This window comes from Falco peregrinus, chromosome 3 (genome assembly GCF_023634155.1).
Source record: "Falco peregrinus isolate bFalPer1 chromosome 3, bFalPer1.pri, whole genome shotgun sequence".
Taxonomy (NCBI): Eukaryota; Metazoa; Chordata; class Aves; order Falconiformes; family Falconidae; genus Falco; species Falco peregrinus.
In genome coordinates, this window is record NC_073723.1 from 4470589 (window position 1) to 4492007 (window position 21419).

The following is a 21419-nucleotide window of genomic DNA, read 5'->3' on the forward strand; positions in this document are numbered from 1 at the left end:
AAATCTTACCTAAGTGGTATCAAAGATTGATTGTATATATACAATTCTCTAGATATAAACCCCATTGAGTAAATCTGGGACTAAGTCTGGATCCAGCCACGCCTAAACTCCTCCCTGAGAAGGAGTTGAGAAGGCAAGTGGGTCCTTTCTGAACTCATGACTCAATGGGAGGGTCTCCCTGACAGTTTTGTCTGACCCTGTCCTCTGTGTAGTAATCGAGTGTACCTTGCCATTGAATCTTGTTAAACCACTGTTGCATTTATTATCAAACTTCATTAAATCACTGTTTTATACCAATAAACATATTGCTGCTTCTCTCTTACGAGTGAAGTGTGTCACTCCTTCCGTGTCAAACATAAAATGTCACATGGTTTTGAGTGATTTCCTGAGTGCTTAGCAGTCCTGAAAACTGAGGCTGGAAGAACAGTGGAACCCCTGTATTTTCTGAGATGTAGATGTTTGTATTATTTTATTTGGGTATCACAACCCATTGCTGACAAGATCACTACAAAGTGTCAATTCTGCTATGGCACTGGCTTTGTCTAAACAGTATAAAACAAAATTTTATGTCCTTCTTTAGTTACAAACATGTACATAAACACACCAGCTGACATGCTTTTTCTTTTTCTTTCTTTTTTTTTTTTTTTTAATCCCATTCTATGTGACATATGATACTCATCACTAATATTTGAGCAACCCTCAGTAGTGGTTCCACAAAGACCAATGTCTATCATATAATTTTCCTTTTATTCTCTCCCCTTGGGTAGAAACTCAAGCAGTAGAATGTTTTCTATTTTAGCTTTATAGTCTTTGCACACACAAACACACCATTGTGTGCTCTTATCAGAAATGTCGAATCAATTCTAAGATGCTCGACCATTGGAGATGATCCCCTGTCCCATAGGGACTCACTGCACTGCTCCAGTCAGGTCCCACAGAAGGGATGATCCTTCCTGCAGGTGCATTTTCCATTTCTGACACAAAGTTCTACTGCTTAAAAAAATAAAAATAAAAAATTGCTGATCACCATGTTCAATCCTAAGTTTAAGACCCCTTGTCTAGAACCTGGTCACAGGCTGCAAAGTACTCTGCAGACAGAAAGGAAGTTATCCTTTGCTTTGTACACTAGCTTCCCGTATGATCTGGTGTCCAACGTGCTCACAGTAGCCTGTGGGGCTGAGGAAATAACGTGCAGTGGTTTGTAGCAACCTCATGATATTTCTGCAGCTCAGGACGACTGACATTAGAACATCAGAGCATGAGGATATCTTCTATACAAACAGAGACAGCAGGAATATCAGTCATAAATATCTATTACGGTTGTTATCAGCAAGCAGCCTAGGGACACTCCAAAGCTGTAGGCTAGGCAGACCAGTTACGTGTGTGTATGTATATATACATTTATATACATATCTTTCAACAAAGGATAGTGAGCCATACTCGCCATACTCTACAAGAAGCCGTTGTATAACTGCTAACTTGTGTCTTGATTAGGTTTACCTTTCCTTTCTCTGCTATGCACTGAACCATTGTGGTGTGACACACTTATTTGCAACAGATGGATATGCATATTCTCTGCATAATGTTGTCACTTGATTGTACATCTGGTTACAGGTGTAATCTGGTTTACATCTGGTTAATTGTACAATCATCAGTTACTACACAGAAATGGTAGAAAAGACACAAAGGGAACTGACCACAGTAGGTCACAGAAGCAGCTCCAGCAGGCAAGGCACAGGTTTTGTCACTGTACGCTGGCTGCATTTCAGAGAGGATACGCTAAGATTCTCTGCCACATCTAGCATGTGAAACATTATCTCGGTGCCCTGAGTACTATCTATCCAGGCCCCTTATTATCTCAATCTAGATTGTGCTAAATCTGTGATATTGCCTTAGTTAGCCAACCTATTAGATGAGTTGGAGTTGGCCTTTAGCCGAGTTCTCTGTAAGTAAAAGAAGTGACACAGAACAGTTACCTAATGTATTTAGGGTGAGATAAGTCAAAGTATTGCTTATTTGAAGGAGGAAGATAAATTCCAGATAGAAGAGTATCCTCTTTCCACTGACTATTTGATCATTTTCAACAGATTTTGATGAGATGCTGCTCTTCACCTGCAGAACAGTTTCATATCTTAGGCTCCACTTTAGTTTCAACCTTTTCTCCCTACCACTGGCATGGGAGATCCCACCTCTCTTCTAGTAGACACAGGGTACCTGAAAATTAAAGAAGGCTACACTAACTAGGCAAATGGAAGAACTGTCTTCAACATTCATGAAAATAACTCATCATACATGATTCTCCTGAAGCTGGACATTTGCTACACTTTGGGACATCGATGTTCAGCTTACTGAACACCAGCACCTCAGCTGTTTTCATGAGTATGGGTTTGGGTTACGCTACTTCCAATCCTGTCAACTGAGGTTCTCAACTATCACTCCATGACCATATAAAGAGTCGTTGCCTTCTTGCTCCTGAGCTTTGCTTTTCTTTTTTTTTTTGGAAGGTATCTGATGCTGCCTTAAAGTGAAGGTCCGTTCAAGACTCACAGAAATATCCTGTCTTCGTGTCAAGAAAAAGGTTAGTTCCATCAATACATCTGTTCCAAGGCACAGCACTTACTAGTCAAGAAATACATCACTTCAGCATGCCTATTAGCCGCCTTCTTTTTCTTCTTTTTTTTTTTTTACTTCATTTTTATTAAAGAAAATCTGTATATCATAAATGAGCCAGGAAAGTATTTTCAAAATGTCATAGATTTACTGTCCAAAAGTGATTTGTATTATATTACAGGTTAGAAGTCTCAAGAAATGTATATTTTTATGAACAGAGTAACAAGATTTACCTGTGTCCTAGACTTTAAAATTTTTTAATTTTTTTTTTCATATCCTGACACTGTACTTCAAAGACCCCAGGAAATAAGGTCTGAACCTCAGAATACAATATGTGTTTTCCAGATATCCATCCTGACAAGAAAGGCACTGGTTGACTGCCAGACCCCAATTTTCTGAGGAAAGGAGCTGCTGCATTTTGTCTCTGAAGGGGTGATTTCATGACTAAGTCTACTGAAACACTGTTGTCCATCTGGTAGGCAACAGGGATGTTTTGCCACAGAAAAGCTGCTAAGGCAGTAGATCCTGTTTTCAGCAGCTCTGAATGCTACTGATGCTTGGTCCGATACTTGCAGGGTTTTGTAAACTCTGAGACCACCAATCTTTTCCACAGAGCAATGTTGCATTCATTTTAGAAGAAGCTGGAATACATTTTTACACTCATTTTTAAGCACCACCACCCCTTACACACATAAACCACCACTGTAAGTGTTAGACACTTACAAATTACAGCCTGAAATTTGTAAATTTCAGGAGGAGTAAAAAGACTGATAAGCAGTCCTGTGATTGGTGACTAATGACTTGCCTTGATCCTGGTTTTCTAATACATCATTGCCAGAATCCTAGCAGTGTTAAGGCATTATTTCACCTTTTTTGTGCCCTCTATTCCCTCACAGACTCCAAAAGTTACTTACCCTGTGGACACAGTAGTTGTGGGGCTATATTTTTTTTCTCTGTTAAATAGATTTTGAAAAGCTTTAAGAAAAAAAAGGTGCAGAAGGATGGCTTTTGACAGAAGCAGACAAATCAATTAATTGATCTCTGGCAGTAAGGGATAATTTTATTTCCTAGTCTATTAAGGAAAATCAGAATCAGTTAGCTAATTTCACTAGAGAAAATAAGTCACTAGTTATTAAGCAGTACATAATGGAGAGAATAAAGGAAGGAAAACATAAAAATGTTTTTCCTTCCAGAAATTGCATTACTTATCACTCAACCTTTAGAACTCTGGCATCAAACAGCATTACAAATCCTTTGGTTTGACCAAAGAAAAGGTTCTGTCTTCCCCTATAGCAGCACCTACATCATTTAACCTTTGATGTCTATAAATACTGACACTGTTATGTTTGTGCCTCAGAAGAAGGTAAATTTAACACTAACTGACCAAAGTAAACTGCCTGCAACACATAATTTGCTGACGACTGCTCCTGTTGTATAGGCCAGAAACATAGAACCATAACAAATATTTGCACACAAAAAATAACCCCACCTCATTACTTTTGTATCAGTCTCTTTTCAGTATTATTCATTCATGCAGGTTAAGAAACATGAATCAAATATCACAAGGTATAATTCAAATAGATTAATGAGCTTCCATTTCCTGTGGTGAGGGAGAGGTGGCAATTGACTGTGTGTGCATACAGAATTCAAAATAGCTTCCAGTACAATCAAAAGTAGCACAGCACTATTACTGAAGGCCTAACATTTTAAAGCACTTTGACTCTGTGGCGTATGGCCAGGAGATCATGTCCTTAATCAAGTTTGTTTATTAACTATCACTTAACAGCTCCAGAAGGGCTGATTCTCCCAGGATTCTCTTGCTATACCTGATGGATTTATTCGTTCCTTTGTTTGCATGGAGCCCCCTTTTCCAAAGAGCTCACTGTTGGCCCAGCCACACTCCCCTAAAAGTACCGTCTTTAGAAGGACAGTTAACCAAGACATAGCGTTTTGGAAAAGACTGTCCTTATTTCTGCACAGTTACACAGTTCCATCTCAGGAATTTCAACTTTATGTCAGTTAGGTATACAGTAGCAGAACTGTTATGTATTTGTGGAGATACATAATCAGGTTTTTGATTATGTTTTTTTGATTTTGATTGCGTACCAAAGTAATAAGAGGAAAAGTAGATGACAAAAACTCCTATTATTATTAATATTATTCATTGTTCTTGATTTTGTTGTGAAAAAACACAGCATGTTGGGTTCCCACAGAAATTAAGATTCATTTCTGCTCCACTGCTATTCTGATGGACAACTTTTCATAAATCAACTTTCTGGCCTTCAGCAGGACAGAATGATACTGACTCAATTTACAAGGCACTCAAACTGCTAGTTAAATAGAAAATTCCCATCATTATTACTTCTACCACCCTCTCATCTGGGGACACCATATAGTAATCCAAAAAATCCCAGATGTCTATAGTGAATATCAACAATGGCAATAGGGGAAAAAAAATAAAGCGTGCCCAAGTTAAAATTAAATTTTGCAAGCTCATCTGTTCCATTTCTTTACACTTCCATGCTGCAGTGATAGGGACTGCTGAGCAGATGTAGCCAGGCAATGGATACTCATCAGCAAATATGAGACACAATAGAGGATTTTTTTTGAAATGCAAAGGTTAAAACTATGGAAGGGTAGCAAATATAATACTATGTAGGATACATAGAAAAATTACTGTAAACAAATGAATGTAGTATAACTTATAGTATCGTGTGTTTGGAATATTAATCAGTAAAGCAAGGTAAGCACCAGTGGGGAAAAAAGCAAGGGTAATTAGGAACTCATTAGTGTGACAGCAGAATATATTATCTGTGTTATTGCTAGGTTTACCCACACACCAGAGATTTGATCTGACTGTCAAAGCCAAAGAAAGCATTTTATGGAAATTACTGAATTAAAAGCAGACCAATATGACAAAAAACAGGCAGCTCATCACAGTAACATGAGAATTGGGAAGATTCCTGGATAACCTCTGAACATCCTACTAACTCCAAAAAAATCACTGAACCCAGAGATAGGATTTCCAAATGTGAGGAAGATCAAACACTTGACATTGATCACCAGAAGCCAAGAAAAATAATCTATAGCTAGGTCTGTCTTCTAGGGTTATAAGGACCAGAATACACAGGAGACTTGTTCTATAACTCAGATAAACTAAACACCTCAAGCACAGAGGATTTTTAAAATATATACAACACAAGTACTCGGTATAGTCAGAATGCTTTCTAACGTAAAGGTGGTGGATATTTGCTTGGACACATGAACACAATGACAGATCCTGCTTTTAAAACTAAGGAGAGCCGTGTTTCCTTCATTCAAGTTCACAGCATCTTTTCCGCTTAGTTCATGACAGTGAAAACAAATAACAAAAAGCCCTTATACAGATAGAAACACCTCTACCTAATCCACCCCATCCCAATACCTGAAACAATTCCATGGTTTTCTTGCAGGAAATAGTGCTCAAGGTGGATAAGTCAGCTGTGAACCACCCCTGTGCCAAGCTAAGGCTTGAAAGAGAATATCTAGTGTTCTGTGTACATCAGTCCTAATAGACAAAAGAAAACACTATTCCATTAGAGCCACTCTTTGTCCATGACACACAGTCTTTTGACCTATCTGAGCCTTCTGTTCTCCTCAAAAAGTGTTTCTTTATCTTCTCTTCTCCTCACTGAAAATCTTTTATGGGGTCCAAGATGTGAGCAGAGTAACAACTCACACTTGGCCAGGCTTCTCCACAGCCACCAGGTTGTTAGAAAGACTATTAGGAAGAGTGATGCGAAAAAATAGAGGTAAAAGTTTAAGTAGACCAGAAGCTGTACATGTTCTTCTAACTTACAGGGATGTGAAAAAACAATGTGGGCACCAGAACCAGAGCTTTAGACAAGCATGAGTATTCATTTTCTCTTCTGAAATGGTAGGATTCAACTAAATTTCATAAAAGAATATAGTCATTAGATTTATTACCCTAAAATGAACATGTTTTTATTATAGTTCAATGCAGCTATCATTTAGCACAGTCCAGAAGCATTTTAAAGCAGCTATTGTACTTCTATCTGAACAGATGCTTAAAATAATTGGGAGCATTACAACATTGTATTACAAAAACAAGTCAGTCAGTCTTTAGTGAAAGTAATGTACATTGATCTTCCTTGACAGTAACGAAAGCCCAATGACATCCTTCCCTGCCCTGAAGATTGCATGAAATATAACTGCATTTGGCAGAAAAGAATGTGTTTTGCAGTTTAACTCTTTTCTGCAAACTACTCCTCTGTTATCAGCTGCAAATTAATGGAAATATGAACTCACCCTCTCTGGAAGAGGTCCACATTATGGAATTTGTGTAGCTCCACAGAAAACTCGACTGTTCCCTGGACCTCAGACATGATCTTTTCAGGTCATCACCTAAACAACACATATATACACGCATTATAAACATTTGAAGTATTTTGCTTAACAAATCCATGAATGGATTACTACATTTTATTCGGCATCTGGGGTTCATGCAAAGCTTGAAATCGACTGAAATCAACTGGAATCTTTCCAGGAACATCATTGGGCTCTATCTTCAGGAAGACTTGCTAAAAGCCAGATCAAAGCAGTAATTAAGAGACGTAAAAAGTCTAATTAAGCCTGAGGACAGAATGATAATATTATGGTAAGTATAAGAAGCGAAAAGTAAATAACACATTATGTGCAAGAATCTCAAAGCAAATTTTAATTAACTCTCTTACTACTCTTGTATAGGAAATTGATTTATTTTTTTTTTCTTCCTGTTTTACCAAATGGCAGATATCCAGGGTCAGCACAGCTCAATTCTGTAAAAGCACAGGCCAAAGAGACAAAAGCTCTAGACAGATGAGAGCAGAATTCAGAATTCTCTTGCTTTTGACCCTGCCTATGACTCCACTAAGTCCCGGAAGGGAAGCTTCTGAGGGAATATGAATAATTTAAAGATTAATGAATGGAACAGATTCTTCTGAGGAAAATGCTGACAATCAAAGCACCTAATAGGCCACAACAGCCAGATCAAGATTTTGAAACATTAGAGCCATTTAAAGATAATATCTCATGCTTTCATTGAATCACAGAATAATTCAGGTTGGAAGGGACCTCAGGAAGTCATACCTTATTCAAGCAAGCTTTGAAAAAGTAAGTTTCCAAAACCAGCCCTATTTAACACACAAGTGTAATTTCTCTAATTGTAGCAGAGGCCAGGGACTTGTACAGCTTTTGGACAGATTTTGAATTTTCTGTTTACCCTTCCTCCTTTTCTCCCTGCAAGTCTACTTCTGGTAATCTGCAAGCTTTTTGGAAATTGTCTATACCACCATTGAGAAGATAGAGATCAGATTTGTTTCATTAACAAATTCACAAGCATCATTTTGGTAACTTGACAGCAGCCAAGTACAATGTCTGAGGACCAATGTCAGGGCTATTAATAATTCCCCTGAGACATACGGGGCTTTAAAAGGACACTAGCTCAGATGGCAAAGTGAAGAATTTCTCCGTATGTGCTAACCAGTAGTTTCCATGGCACTTAAAGGTTTGACCATTTCCTCCAATGAAGCAGGAATGAAGAGGGGTTTGATACATTAAGCCCACAGATAAGCGTTAGGCTGTAGCTTTCTGATAAGTCTCAGTGCTCTGGCTATCCTCTCAAGCACTACCATTTTTCAATAACAGCTTATTCCAGAGTTAAAAGGTTGCTGATGTTTCATTCTCCCTCCTCAAAACCTAACATTGCAGATGCTGACTTTGAAATGACAAGAATGGGATGTAAGATGTACACAATATATGGAATATATGTTGATGACTGTATAGAAAGGAAAGAAGCTATTGCTAAGCTGCCCATCTGATATACCTCCAACGTAAGAAACTCTACATTAGCTCATGTCAAGCCATAATTTTGGAGCAGTTAAGGTAAACTCAAATGCTATTACTTGGCAGAATACTAGTATTTTTTTTTATCTCCCCCCATTTCAACAGGAATGGGACTAATCCTTTCTCCTTTTGCCTTTCTGCACAGACTAAGGAATTGTATACTGTTTATAAGCATGTATATCACATACCCATCTTGTCGTATCTGTACTATTGTCTTATCTGACTGTACAGTATCAGAGCAAAGCAGACTGTGTAGAAAGCCAAGAGAAACCACACAACACCACAAAGTACTCTGACAAGGTATTTAGCCCTGAGGAGGGTGTTAATTGGAAGAATTGCCTCTGGATAAATCTGCATGTTGTTCTGAGGCATATTTCCTTAGACCAAAAGCTCAGGATCAAAGGAAACTCCATGCTTTTGAAGACACCAGTTTAAAGAGTGGTGTGAATGGATGGCCAGCCAGTTCAGACTAGCACCAATATTGGCAGAGAGAAAGCAGGACATGAAGCTAAGGTGAGCTAAGGTAAATGAAAAATTAAATACATGGAAATACTACAAAGGTCTTCGCTATACTTACATTTTATTTTGCATGCTTTATACCTTTTCAAAACAAATATAGAAGAATTGTAAATAGCTACTACACCAGGTTGAACTTCCATCCACCCGACCAGCACACCAGAGGATCAGAGCAGATAAATCTGTGTCAGATGGCTACAGGGTCTGAGCCCCCAGCAGCAGGGCTTGGTACTTCAGGGAATACCTGACAAGTACTGAGGGGCCTCTGGTGCACTTTATCATCACGGCATTTAGCAAGGTTCAAAAAAAACCCTGCTCAGACACAACAGGATCATGCTTCAACGAAAGAAGCTATGAAATTTGACAAAACAGCTGTGGGCACCCCTGGATCAAGAAAACACAGGTGCTTAAAATGATGCACTAAGTTTTCACTGTTATACTAGGTGCCTGTTTAAAGGAACCTGATCATAGTCCTTCAAAATCCAGGGCTTGTGAAGGACCTCTGAGAACCCCTTACTGACCACTATGTGGGACAATCTTGGGTTATAAATAGAGGAATAGTTGATAAAAATAATACTGAAATGAAGGATGCCATTACATCAGCATTGTAAACTCAATAAGGAATGTTGCCAGTACTGAAGTATCACCAATTTCTCTGATAAGCAGTTTTTTAAAAAAATACAGAGGTGATTCATGGGAAGGCTTTAGTACATAGTGTTTTTTTCTTTTTAAATGCCTGTTTTTAAGTCAAGCTTCCTGCATTTTTCAAAAGGGAACTGAAGACAACAGTATTAAATATCAATTTCAAGTTACTAAGCTAATATGGGAAGTGTTTTGGTCATATGCTTCAGAAAAAGCAGTCCCCATGATCATTCTCATCACTTCAAAGCACTGGACTGCTTCATAAAGGGCTGTGATTATCACTGGTTGTGCTGTGTCACCCTATATGTAGTGACGTTGCAAGTCGGGTCACCACTTTGACAGTTTGTCCTTCCAACTAGAGTTGGTGTCCTAGCAAGAGACAGTCAATTGCAATTGTCATTTTACTTGTATCAAGGAGACACTAACTGAAAATCAGAATCCTTTATACAAATAAAGCCCTATGAAAATACGTGTTTAAAGATTTGAGACTGTCTCCCTTGCGTTTCTAATGGAAGACTTAATTTTGCTCCGCACATCTCCGTTGCTGTCAGTGGAAATACCTTTTGAATTGGAGATTGTTCAGCATATGATACTGTCCAATCTGCATTAGCTTTATTCATCTTTATCCTCCATTGTTCTCTCCAATCTTTTTGGACTCACAGTATTTGTGTTAATGACATTTTAAAGATACAGTCAACTGACCGAGCCCTCTGAAAGCAGGTTACTAGTTGGTTACGTACCACAAATAACTGTTAAACATCTTGAAGCTAAAAATGAGTCTGACAATTCCTTGCTGAGGTAGCAATCAGCATCAACCCAACCAAAAGGAGTAGAGGAAGGTGAGATGGGGACAGAGCAGGATGGAAATAAGGGCAGGACACTGCATACTTTGACAGTCCGTAAACTTTCCAGCATTTTTGCAATTACATCTGAATGAAAAATAAACCAGACATTTTTTTAGTGCTTTCACCATTCTTGTCCATCTCCATCACAGAAGCCGGGAAGAAAAAAAAAAAAGGAAACAAGCAAGAAAAATACCACCAAGGACAAAAGAACAAAAACCCATGTGATAAAGTGCAATGACTCATAAACCTAGAAACATTTCATTTAGGAGGATAAAGCTGCCTCTCAGGAAACACAGCACATACTATCTCCAGTATAGCACCATTGTCCTTATTGCTTTTAAAGCATCTTCTGTTTTATTGTGAATTTCTTCTGAAGCTGGAATTTGTTGCAAACTGGGCATTTTTATTTGTTTATTTATTTATTAAGTATTCCTTGATTAAGTGTTTAGAATAAAGTCACAGTGAGATCGCCTTATTCTCTCCACAAATGCCTTCACCCACTGTAAAATTCTAAGAAAGGAAAAGAGAAGCCCAATAGAAGGAGGAAGATAAACACACACAAATGTGCTCTGAGTCTAGAGAATCAGGAGAAGCAACATGCTTATTAGACCAAATCTCTTTTGGGTTGTTTGTTTTTGTTTTTGTTTTGTTTTGTTTTTAAATTAATAAAATTGCTCCAATGTTCACCTTCATGGAGCTGAACTGGATCCCAGTTCTTAGAGTAGCGACTGCATCTCAATAGCCTTGTCTGAACATAGAGGAGTTGCTTGAGTCAAAGAAGTCACAAATGTCAGTAAGACGTTTCACTACAACACTGTCATTAACTGTTCTCCAGTTCACAGAACCTGTCTTTTTTTTTTTTTTTCTGCCAACACATCAGTAAAATGGGAGAGGTGAGGTCTTCAACAAGACAATTATTTCAAAAGGTGACACCTCTTTTTGTTAAAATAAATCAAGCCAGTAATTCTCTTCCAAGATTTTGGGTCATGGCAAGATATCTCTTTTATACTTTTAAAAAGAGCCAATCTAAATACAATACTAAAGATAAAAAGAAATAACAAGGTATGTTTAACTAAACTATTAAATAAGTAGTTACATTGTTTTATATTTATATATTTATATTTATTTATATACAGGACCTCCTGTAAGTAATATATATTTTGGAATATTCAAGGATAAAGGTAGCATTGGATTTTATTCAGAATACCTCTTCTTTTCCTAAAACAGTTTTGTTTGTTTTCCCAGCACTGCTGAGGCTTTGTAATGTAAACTTTTTAACCAAATTATTATAAAACTTCCTTTTTTTCCTGAGACATGTCTATCAGCCCTGGGGAAACCACCAAATATTACGGTTTTACTTCAGCAAAGTGATTCAGGCATGGGTTTATGTCCTTTTGAGTTGTTGAATTAGACCTTTCATCTTATTGTAACACAGTCAACAAGCTAGGAAAGCCAGTGAAGTATGTGATCCCTCAAGACCTGGCTTGAGTTTTGCCACAGCTTTAATTGTAACAAAAAATCTGCCTAGTATCCAGTTTCTCACTTTCAAGTACAAGAACTTCAACAGGTAGATAAATCAAAATATCTACACTCAGTGGAAATCAGATATCACCTCACTTAATATTTGGCCTCATTCAACAGTATGTAATGAAGTTCAAAGCCAGGAATATATGCAATAAAATTTCCACAGAAATCATGGTTTAATCCCAGTCAGCAACTAAGCACCACACAGCCACGTGCGCACTCCCACCCAGCAGGATGAGAAGAGAATTGGAAGGCTAAAAGAGAGGAAACTTGTGGGTTGAGATAAGAACAGTTTAATAATTGAAATATAATAATAATAATAATGATGATGGTGTAATGAATAACAAAAAAAAAACAAAAAAGAAAAAAAAGAAAAAAAGAAAAAAGCAAGAGAAATAAAACCCAAGAGAGACAAGTGATGTAAATGAAAACCCAATGCTCACCACCAACTGGCCAATGCTCAGCCAGTCCCCAAGCACCAGCCCCCAGGCAACTGTCCCCCTACGTTATATGCTGAGCATGATGCCATATGGTCTGGAATATCCTTTGGATCAGCTGTGGCCAGCATTCCTGGCTGTGTCCCTTCTCAACTTCTTGTGCTCCCCCAGCCTACTTGCTGGTGGGGTGGGGTGAGAAGCAGAAAAGGCCTTGGCTCTGGGTCAGGGCTGCCCAGCAGTAATGAAAACATCTCTGTGTTTTCAGCACTGTTTCCAGCACAAATCCAAAAGATAGCCCCATACTAGATACTATGAAGAAAATTAACTCCACCCTAGCCAAAACCAGCACATTCTCCACTCCTTATTCTGTACCTTTTCTGTCATACCCAGGTCCCACACTATCCAATACATTCTCATTACTCACTACCACCCTTCCCATCCTTTGATGTAATACACAGACATCATTCCCTTAGTCTATGGACCACCCCTGAGAAGTGTCCATACAATCTCCACAAAATGTCCACTGAGTTCATTTAGTCCATGATTTTGGGCTCCATCTGTTATGGTGGTCACTCAGGATGGGAAAGGTGGTGGGTTACATGGAGTTACTGGGCACCAAAACCAGTTCAGGTCGGGCCACTGCTGCACGTGCACAGTTTCTTGTAAGGCTTTGTTCTCCATTGGTTCAGGTGATTGCTGCTACAGTAATTCCTGTAACATGCAACTCAAATCATGGGTTACAACAATTTAAAAGTATTTCCATTACAGTCTCCGCCCCTGGTCCCCTTGGCCCAGGTTACAGGGTGGACCATTGCAATGAACTCCTCCCCTTGCTCCTAGCCTGGCTAGCAACAAGAGGGTCCTGCTGTAGTAATCCAGGTCCTTGAGCAAAAACAGCCCCATGAATAGGTTTACCCTTTCCTGAGGAAGGAATACCCCAGGCTGTTTTTCCCAACAAGTTCCTTATATGTACTACAGAGATCTTATCTCCTCCCACAGTGTGCAGGGATTTTGATTCAGTGGGGCCATGTCAGCAGACAGATCCTCTAGTGTTAACTAGCCAAGTGGCTTCTGCTAAATGTGTATCCCAATGTCTGATTGTTTGAATGTCCCGTTGCTCTCAGCGTAGTGTTTAACAGTCCATTGTACTGCTCAGTTTTCCCTGAGGCTGGTGCACGACAGGGGATCTCATTGGCCCAAATGTTTATGAGTTTTTTTCCAGAAATGAGTCCCATTTTCTGATCTGGTTCTTTCAGGGGTGCTGTGTCACCATAAAACTTGCTTTTCAAGGCCCAAGATGATGGTACCTTGGGCCGTGGCACGGATCACAGAGTATGTTTTCAACCATCCAGTAGTCACTACCATCACTGTAAGCCCACACTGCTTGCCATGGCAGGTCTGTGCAGTGTGATATAACCAATCTGCCAGAGCTCCCACTTATTCATATTTCAGCCATCATCCTCTATAGCGAAAAGGCTTTAGCCACTTCGCTTGTTTGGTTACGGTTCATGTTTGATGTTCGTGGATAACCTGTGCAATGGCATCAATAGCCAATTCCACTCCTCAGTCACGAGCCCATTTATACATTGCATCTGTTCCTAAATGTCCCGATGTGTCATGGGCCCATCAAGCTATAAATAGGTCACCCTTATGTTCCCAGTCCAGACCCACCTGTGCCACTTCAGTTCTAGCAGCCTGGCTCACTTGCTCATTGTTTTTATGTTCTTCAGTGGCATGACTCCTGGGTATGTGAGCATCTATGTGGCATACTTTTACAACCAGGTTCTCTACTCAAGCAGCAAAATCTTGCCATAATTCAGCAGCCCAGGTGGGTTTATCTCTGTGATGCCAGTTGGTCTGCTTCCATTGCTGCAGCCACCCCCACAGAGCATTTGCCACCCCCATCCACGAGTCAGGATAAAGTACTGGCCTCTTCTCATTCAGCAACATCTAAAGCCAGCTGGATGGCTTTCACCTCTGCAGACCGACTTGATTCACCTTGTCCTGCACTTTCTGTGACTTGTCATGTAGGACTCCACAAAGCAGCTTTCCACCTTCGATATTTTCCCACAGTATGACAGGATCCATCTGTAAATAGGGCATATTTGCATTTTCTGGTAATTGATTATATGGATGGGTCTCTGGCACAAGTCGCCTTGTCTAGTGACACTCCAAAATTTTGGCCCTCTGGCTAGTCCATGGTCACTTCCAGATTCCCAGGCAGTCAGGGTTTCCAATATGAGCCCATTTTGTTATCAGTGCAACCTATCTACACCATGTGACATCAGTTGCATGATGCATAGAGTGGAACCTCCCTTTCAATATCCAGCTGAGTACAGGCAATCCAGGTGCCAAAAGGAGCTCTACTTCAGTACCAACCCCTTCTGAAATGGCTCAGATTCCTTCATATGCTGCTAATATTTCTTCCATATCAGGAGTGAAAGGGCCTTCAGATCCCCTATGTCCCCAGCCCCAAAACCCTAGAAGTTAACTTCGAGTCTTTCCAGGTGCTTTTTGTCTGGAGGATCTGCCTTTTTGCCCGAGGCTCCAGGTGGGGCTGTTATCCCAGGCTGAGATGTAAGGCATGTTTTCACATCTCATTTTGTCTGGACTGGCCCAAGTGCTACTGCATGATCTCCTGTGTAACTTGTTCAAAGCTTGCTGCTGCTGCTCAGGGTGCCGTTGAAAGTAGTTCTTCCAAGTCACTCAATAGAGAGAGCTTATGATTAGACTGAAAGTTGGAACATACATTCTCCAAAAACCCACAACACCTAAGAAAGCTGTGTTTCTTTTTTGTTAGTTGGTGGAAACTTGGCTGTTATTTTATTGATCACATGCACTGGGACATGACAAATCTTGCTATTTTACTCCTAAAAACTGAATTCCCTGTGCAGGTTCTTTGACCTCCCTTTGGTTTATAGCAAAAGCAGCTTTCAAAAGAATCTGGATTATCCTTCTCCCCTTCTCAAATACTTCCTCTGCTGCACAGTGATGTCATCAATATACTGCAGGTGTTCAGGAGCTTCACCTTGTTCCAGTGCAGTCTGTATCAATCCATGAAAAAAGATAGGACTGTTTTTCCACCCTTGGGGATGTCAAATCTAGGTTTAAGGGAGACCTCTCCATGTGAAAGCAAACTGTGGCCTGCATTCTGCTGCCAAAGGGATCAAGAACATCAAGTTGGAGATATCAATTGTTGCATACCATTTGGCAGCCTTTAACTCCGGTTCATATTGGAGATCTAGCATGTCTGGCATGGCAGCATCCAGTGGTGGTGTAACTTCGTTCAGGCCTTAATAGTCCACTGTAAGACTCCACTCCATGAGATTTTTGAACTGCCCATATGGGACTGTTAAAGGGTGAATGAATCTTACTGATCATTCCTTGACTCTCCAGGCAACATATTAACTTATGGATAGGAACCAGAGGATCTCGACTGGTGCAATATTATCACCACTGCACTGTCATGGTAGCAATTGACACCTGCTGTTCTTTAACCCGCAGCAACCCCACCACAAACATCATCTGCGAGACCAGAAAAGCTAGACAGCTGTTTAATCTTCTCCATACTCAAGGCAGTTATGCCTGAAGCCCACCAGTACCCTTTTGGGTCTTTTAAGTACCCTCTTCTCAGGTAGTATATGCCAAGGATGCATGCAGCCTCCGGACCAGTCACAATAGGATGCTTTTGCCACTCATTCCCAGATAGGCTTACCTCAGCCTGCAACACAGACAGCTCTCAGGATCCTCCTGTCACTCCAGAAATACAGATGGATTCTGCCCCTTTGTAATCTGCTGGCACTGGAGTACACTGTGCACCGGTGTCCACTAAAGCTTTATACTGCCATGAGGCTGATGTGCCAGGTGATTGAATCCACACAGTCCGGTAAACACAGCTGTCCCTTTCCTCCACCTGACTCAAGGCTGGGCCTCTCTATTCCTCTCCAGAGTCTTCATTATTGCGTTTCTTTAACTGCAAAACAGATGTCCTTTTGTCAGAGTCAAAGGTACAGTCAGGCCTTTTACTCTGCTCAACAGACACTGGAGCAGTAATTTTCCTGGGTGGATGCTTTTTGGTTGTTGTTTTTCCTTGCAGTTCCTGTACCCAGGCTTCTAGTTCCCAGGTAGATTCACCATCCCACTTCCTCATGTCCTCCCCTTGGTCACGCAGTAAGAACCACAGGGTTGCACATGGTGTTGCACCACTGGTACCCTTTCCCTTGAACAGAAAAAGGCTGACTCTTCTAACAGTTGAGGCCTTGGCTGGAGTGTGTGAGGAAGATCTAGCCTTCTCAGCTTGCTCAACCATCGTTTGGGTCAGTCTGTCCACAACACAGACACAGGCATGGATGAAATTATATTATCTTTGTATTCTTGGAGTTGTCTGACCACTTCATCTATAGTTGGTGCCTCTGTGTTTTTCCAGCTCATTATTGCTAGGGTGTGGGTGTATGACGCCGATGCATTTCATACAAAATTTCACCATATGGACCATATGCACTGGATATCATCCAGGTCGTTGGATGCCAGGTTGTTATAGATCACCTCCAACATGGCTAATTCCCTCTGATACTGATTACCTCCCTCAGTGTTGGTCCATTTGCATCAGGAATTTGCAGCTTCTTCCTTAAAGGAATACCTGTCCTTCACACTTGACAAGAGTCACCACCAAAGACTAAGGCTTCCTGCCTTTTTTCCAATTCTTCTGTCAGTAGCTTTAGCCTTAGCAAGGGTTCCTAGCCACCGAGTTTCCCTACCCTCTAATTCCTGGCCATGGGCCCCAATATCGCAACACTGGAGTAACCAGCTGAGGATTAGCTCACCTGGTTATGGGCTAGTATCTTTGAATGCATGTCGCAGCTCACTTAGGGATAGGGATCAGGTGGTTCTGTCTCATTTATGCATTCAGTCTTTTCCTCCTCCTGTTCTTCTGACTGCTCTGCTGCAGAAATAGGCTGCATCTTCTGATTCTTTCTCCTGATCCTTCTTAGAAGAAGCTTCATCCCTTACTAAACAACCTGACTTCTGCTTCTATTGTTTCTTTTTAGCTATAGCGGTGACTGATACAGTGCCTGGTTTAGCGACAGTGTCTCTTGGTTTGTTTTCCCTCTCTTGTCCCTGAGGGTGCTGTATAATATCAAACAGTGTTTGGTAGATACTGGCCAGGGCCCAGCACAGTGCAGTAAGTTGTGCCTCTTTGGAACAGTCATGGCATTTTTTCAAACTTTCTATCACTTCATCAGGATCCTGTAGTTGTTTTGGAGTGAAGTTCCAGACCATCAGAGGTGAGTCCTCTAGATACCTGCGTATATTCTCCCACATGCCATGCCACCCATGACCATACTTTTGCAGAGCCTGTGTCATACTCCTAAGTTGCTGATTAAGCTTAGACAAAACTGAAGCAATATTATAAGAAATACCAATAGAATTATTTTAACTACCCAAGGATGTTCAAAACACTGAAAAGTTATTGTTACAAGGGAGAAAAATAGCACAGAAGGCAGTGAAGGTGCTATTCTGCATTTCCTCAACAAAAAATCTCTCAGAGGAAGAAGTATAATTTTAATTGTCTCCATGAGATGGTACCTGAAGTACAATAATAACTTCAGGACAGAGCCCAAATACCAGATTAAGCTCAAGGTCAGTATTTTAGTAACAAATCTCCCAAGCAAAATATCACTAATCACTACAGAGCACAGCAAACTGGAAAAAGCAACAACAATCTTTAACAGGTACAGCAAAGAAAAAGAGCATGGTGCAGATCAGATAAACTAATATTGAGAACAGATGAATCAATATCATGACCCTTCTAATAAATCCCTTCTAATATGCTGTGCTCAATCTGTTATTATCTCAAACCCTTTGAATCCTATGTTGGGCACCAAAAAAGACTGTCATGGTTTAACCCCAGCTGCCAACTAGGCAACACACAGCTGCTCACTCACTCCTGCCTAGCAAGATGAGGGGAAGAGACTTAGAAGGGTAAAGTGAGAAAACTCATGGGTTGAGATAAGACCCGTTTAATAATTGAAATATATTTGTAATTATGATGATGATAATGATGATGTAAGGAAAATAACAAAAAAAAAAAAAAAAAAAGGAGAGAGAAATAAAACCCAAGAAAGACAAGTGATGCAAATGAAAAACAAATGCTCACCACCAACTGACCAATGCGCAGCCAGACCCCGAGCAGTGGCCCCCAGCCAACTGTACCCATAGTTTATATGCTGAGCGTGATGTCATATGGTCTGGAATATCCCTTGGGTCAGTTGGGGTCAGCTGTCCCGGCTGTGTTCCCTCCCTATTTCTTATGCACCCCCAGCTTCCTTGCTGGTAGAATGGTGTGAGAAGCGGAAAAGGCCTTGGCTTTGTGTAAGCTGCTCAGCAATAATGAAAACATCTCTGTATTATCAACACTGTTTCCAGAACAAATCCAAAACACAGCCAATACCAGCTACTATGAAGAAAATTAACTCTATCGCAATGAAAACCAGCACAATAGACAATGCAGATACACAACTATGGTTGAACGTGATGATCTTATCGCTCTTTTCCAACCTAAACAATTTGATGATTCTGTGATTTAGAACTCATCCAGAAAGCTTGGTAGTTTATTTCCTAAATGCACTTACAAAATCCACAACTTTCAGGGTCACTGCTTGTTTGTGATTTTTCTGTTTGTTTTCATATGTATTACCATTTAAGACTTCAGTCTCAAGTCTTCTTCAGTAATCATGTTATTCTTAGCCAAGAGAAACCTTCTAATGCTCTGTTTAGTCATGGAGGTATCAGGGATTACTCTGTAAAATACCCAATCTTTACAACCACCTAATTTATCCAGTATAGTTTATAGTATGAGATAGTATCACAGCACAAGAGAGCAATAATCCCTTGCAGCTATTTTACTAAGGTTTTTAGGTTTCCAGTCTGTTGTAAACCTCTGGATTTTTTTCTTTAATATGCAAGCCAAAGTAAAGACTTGTGATACAGGTGAAAACACATGCAAGGCACATGGTCCTATTCAATCATATCTATTAAACATGGGTTTTTTTTCCACTGCATAAGCATTTATCCTAGTTTAAAATGTTAAAGACTGATTTGTTTTTTATATTCTAAAGAGCTAACTCAGTTTGGATACAAGCCCTGAAAATAATCTTTCAATATTAAAAATAAAAAAGTTTGCTGTTTAATATTCTCAGGAAAATCAATATCCACAAGTTTTTCAGATGCATTAGACATATGTTCATAAAGAGTGCAACACCATGAATCACTGTTCCCAAGGTTCGTTGATTGCTGCCATCAAAATGTTATGAGACACAGAAGACAAATAATAAATGATCCTTTAAAAAAATTACTCATAACCCAAAGAGTATTCAGAGTGAAGCAAACAAGAAAGAAGCTGATTTATATTATGCAAATTTTTTTCACTTGCAAACTCCACTGTGCTTTGTGTTTCGCCAGCACAACTGGAATTTACAAAATACCAGTGGTGCCTAGTTCACTAGAGGTAGATACCCATTCAACCTGCAGCAACAAAGTTAATGTTATAAGTAAAACTACTTGCACCTCACAGCTGAGAACCTTCACTCTAGATCAAAAGATTCAAATATACGGCCCACAGAGTCCTGGGTGAAATCAGAGTGTACCTAAGGGATCCAAAGAAAGTCACCTAGGAAAACAAGTCCACAACTTCAATTCCTCTCAATTCTGTTCGTGGGACCAATCTACACTGGAGAATTTGCACAAGTAACCAAAACCAAGAAGGCTGAGAAGCGATAGCCTAGATTATACCCTTCATCAAGGGTATTTAAATGGAGGGATAAATCTACTAGGGAAAAACCAAAAAAAACCCCAGGTTGTGCCAGAGGATTTGTAGGGCATATCTGAACGAGGGCCAGGGTAAATGTCAGGTGCCAGTAGGCTGTTCTTATGAGATATAAAGCCTCTGAGTTATTAGGCAGGATTAAATGTGAACACAGCTGTGCAAATTTAGGTCAGATCACTTGAAAAAAAGAATGAAGAGCAACCTCAATTTGTCCTCTGTTAGCACATGCCTGCCAGGACACAAGTTCTGAGTTCAGCTCAGCCCAGACCACTACCTGCTTACACCAGTTAATAATAACTTGCTGTTGGTATTGTGCATGAAATGAAACAGCAGGGAAAATTCACACAGAAGAGGAAGGAGATCAAAACAGAAGAAAAAGGAGATAATACAAACTTTCACCTGGACTAGCTTCCCACTGCTACATAATCCTCTCTTCTTCACGCCTTCCTTCCCTCTTCCTTCCCCAACTTGTATTTCTTCTTTATGACCTTCAAAAGAAAAAAGAGGTTTAAAATTTTATGCACGACTGAGAGCTAAACCTCCAATCTCCAAAGAACATCATCATCTTCAATCTTCAGCAGTTTTTGTGTCTTATTTCCACTCTTCAGCTGAATCTTTTTTTTCTCATATTCCTGTTGTCAGTCTTAGAAACACAAAATATATCAAAAAGCAGCAAGTTATTTAAAGCCTGTTTAGGACACTCGGACAGGTTTATCCATCGTACTCACATTTGACTGTACTCTCCAATAAAATGAGCTATATTCTTCTCAGTCTAGGCTTTTTTGTTGGTTTCATACAGGAAGTTAGAGCTCTTTAGGACATGAACCATGTATTATTTTCCTGTACTCATGAAAAAGCCCTGCAATATTTATTTAGTTAGTTAGTTATTTTTACGTTCTGCTCAAGTTCGTACCTGACTGATCTCCAAACTGCATGGACATAGGTCTATACTAAGTCCTTGGGAGTATCTCAGGATGCCTGACCTCATTCAAATAGTTAGCAACACCTAGAGATCTGTTCTGTCTGTCTTCTGAATGGGCCACATCTGGACATGACAACAGGCTGACCAAGATCTTCCTTGGAAAGATTCCAGCATCAGGTGCTGTAGGGCTGGAAAGGAGATGTAAGAAGGTGGAT

General features: G+C 40.0%; 1 protein-coding gene across 1 annotated transcript in view; it reads right to left on the bottom strand.

Moving 5' to 3' along the window:
- FAM135B (family with sequence similarity 135 member B) overlaps positions 1-21419 on the bottom strand; it is a 219134-nt gene that overhangs the window by 142462 nt on the left and 55253 nt on the right. The window contains exons 2-3 of the mRNA XM_005239481.4: positions 20682-20770; positions 6919-7014 (exon numbers count right to left, since the gene is read on the bottom strand). Coding sequence (XP_005239538.1) covers positions 6919-6995 — 77 coding nt within the window. The 5' untranslated portion in view covers positions 6996-7014; positions 20682-20770. The remainder of the gene's footprint in view (positions 1-6918; positions 7015-20681; positions 20771-21419) is intronic.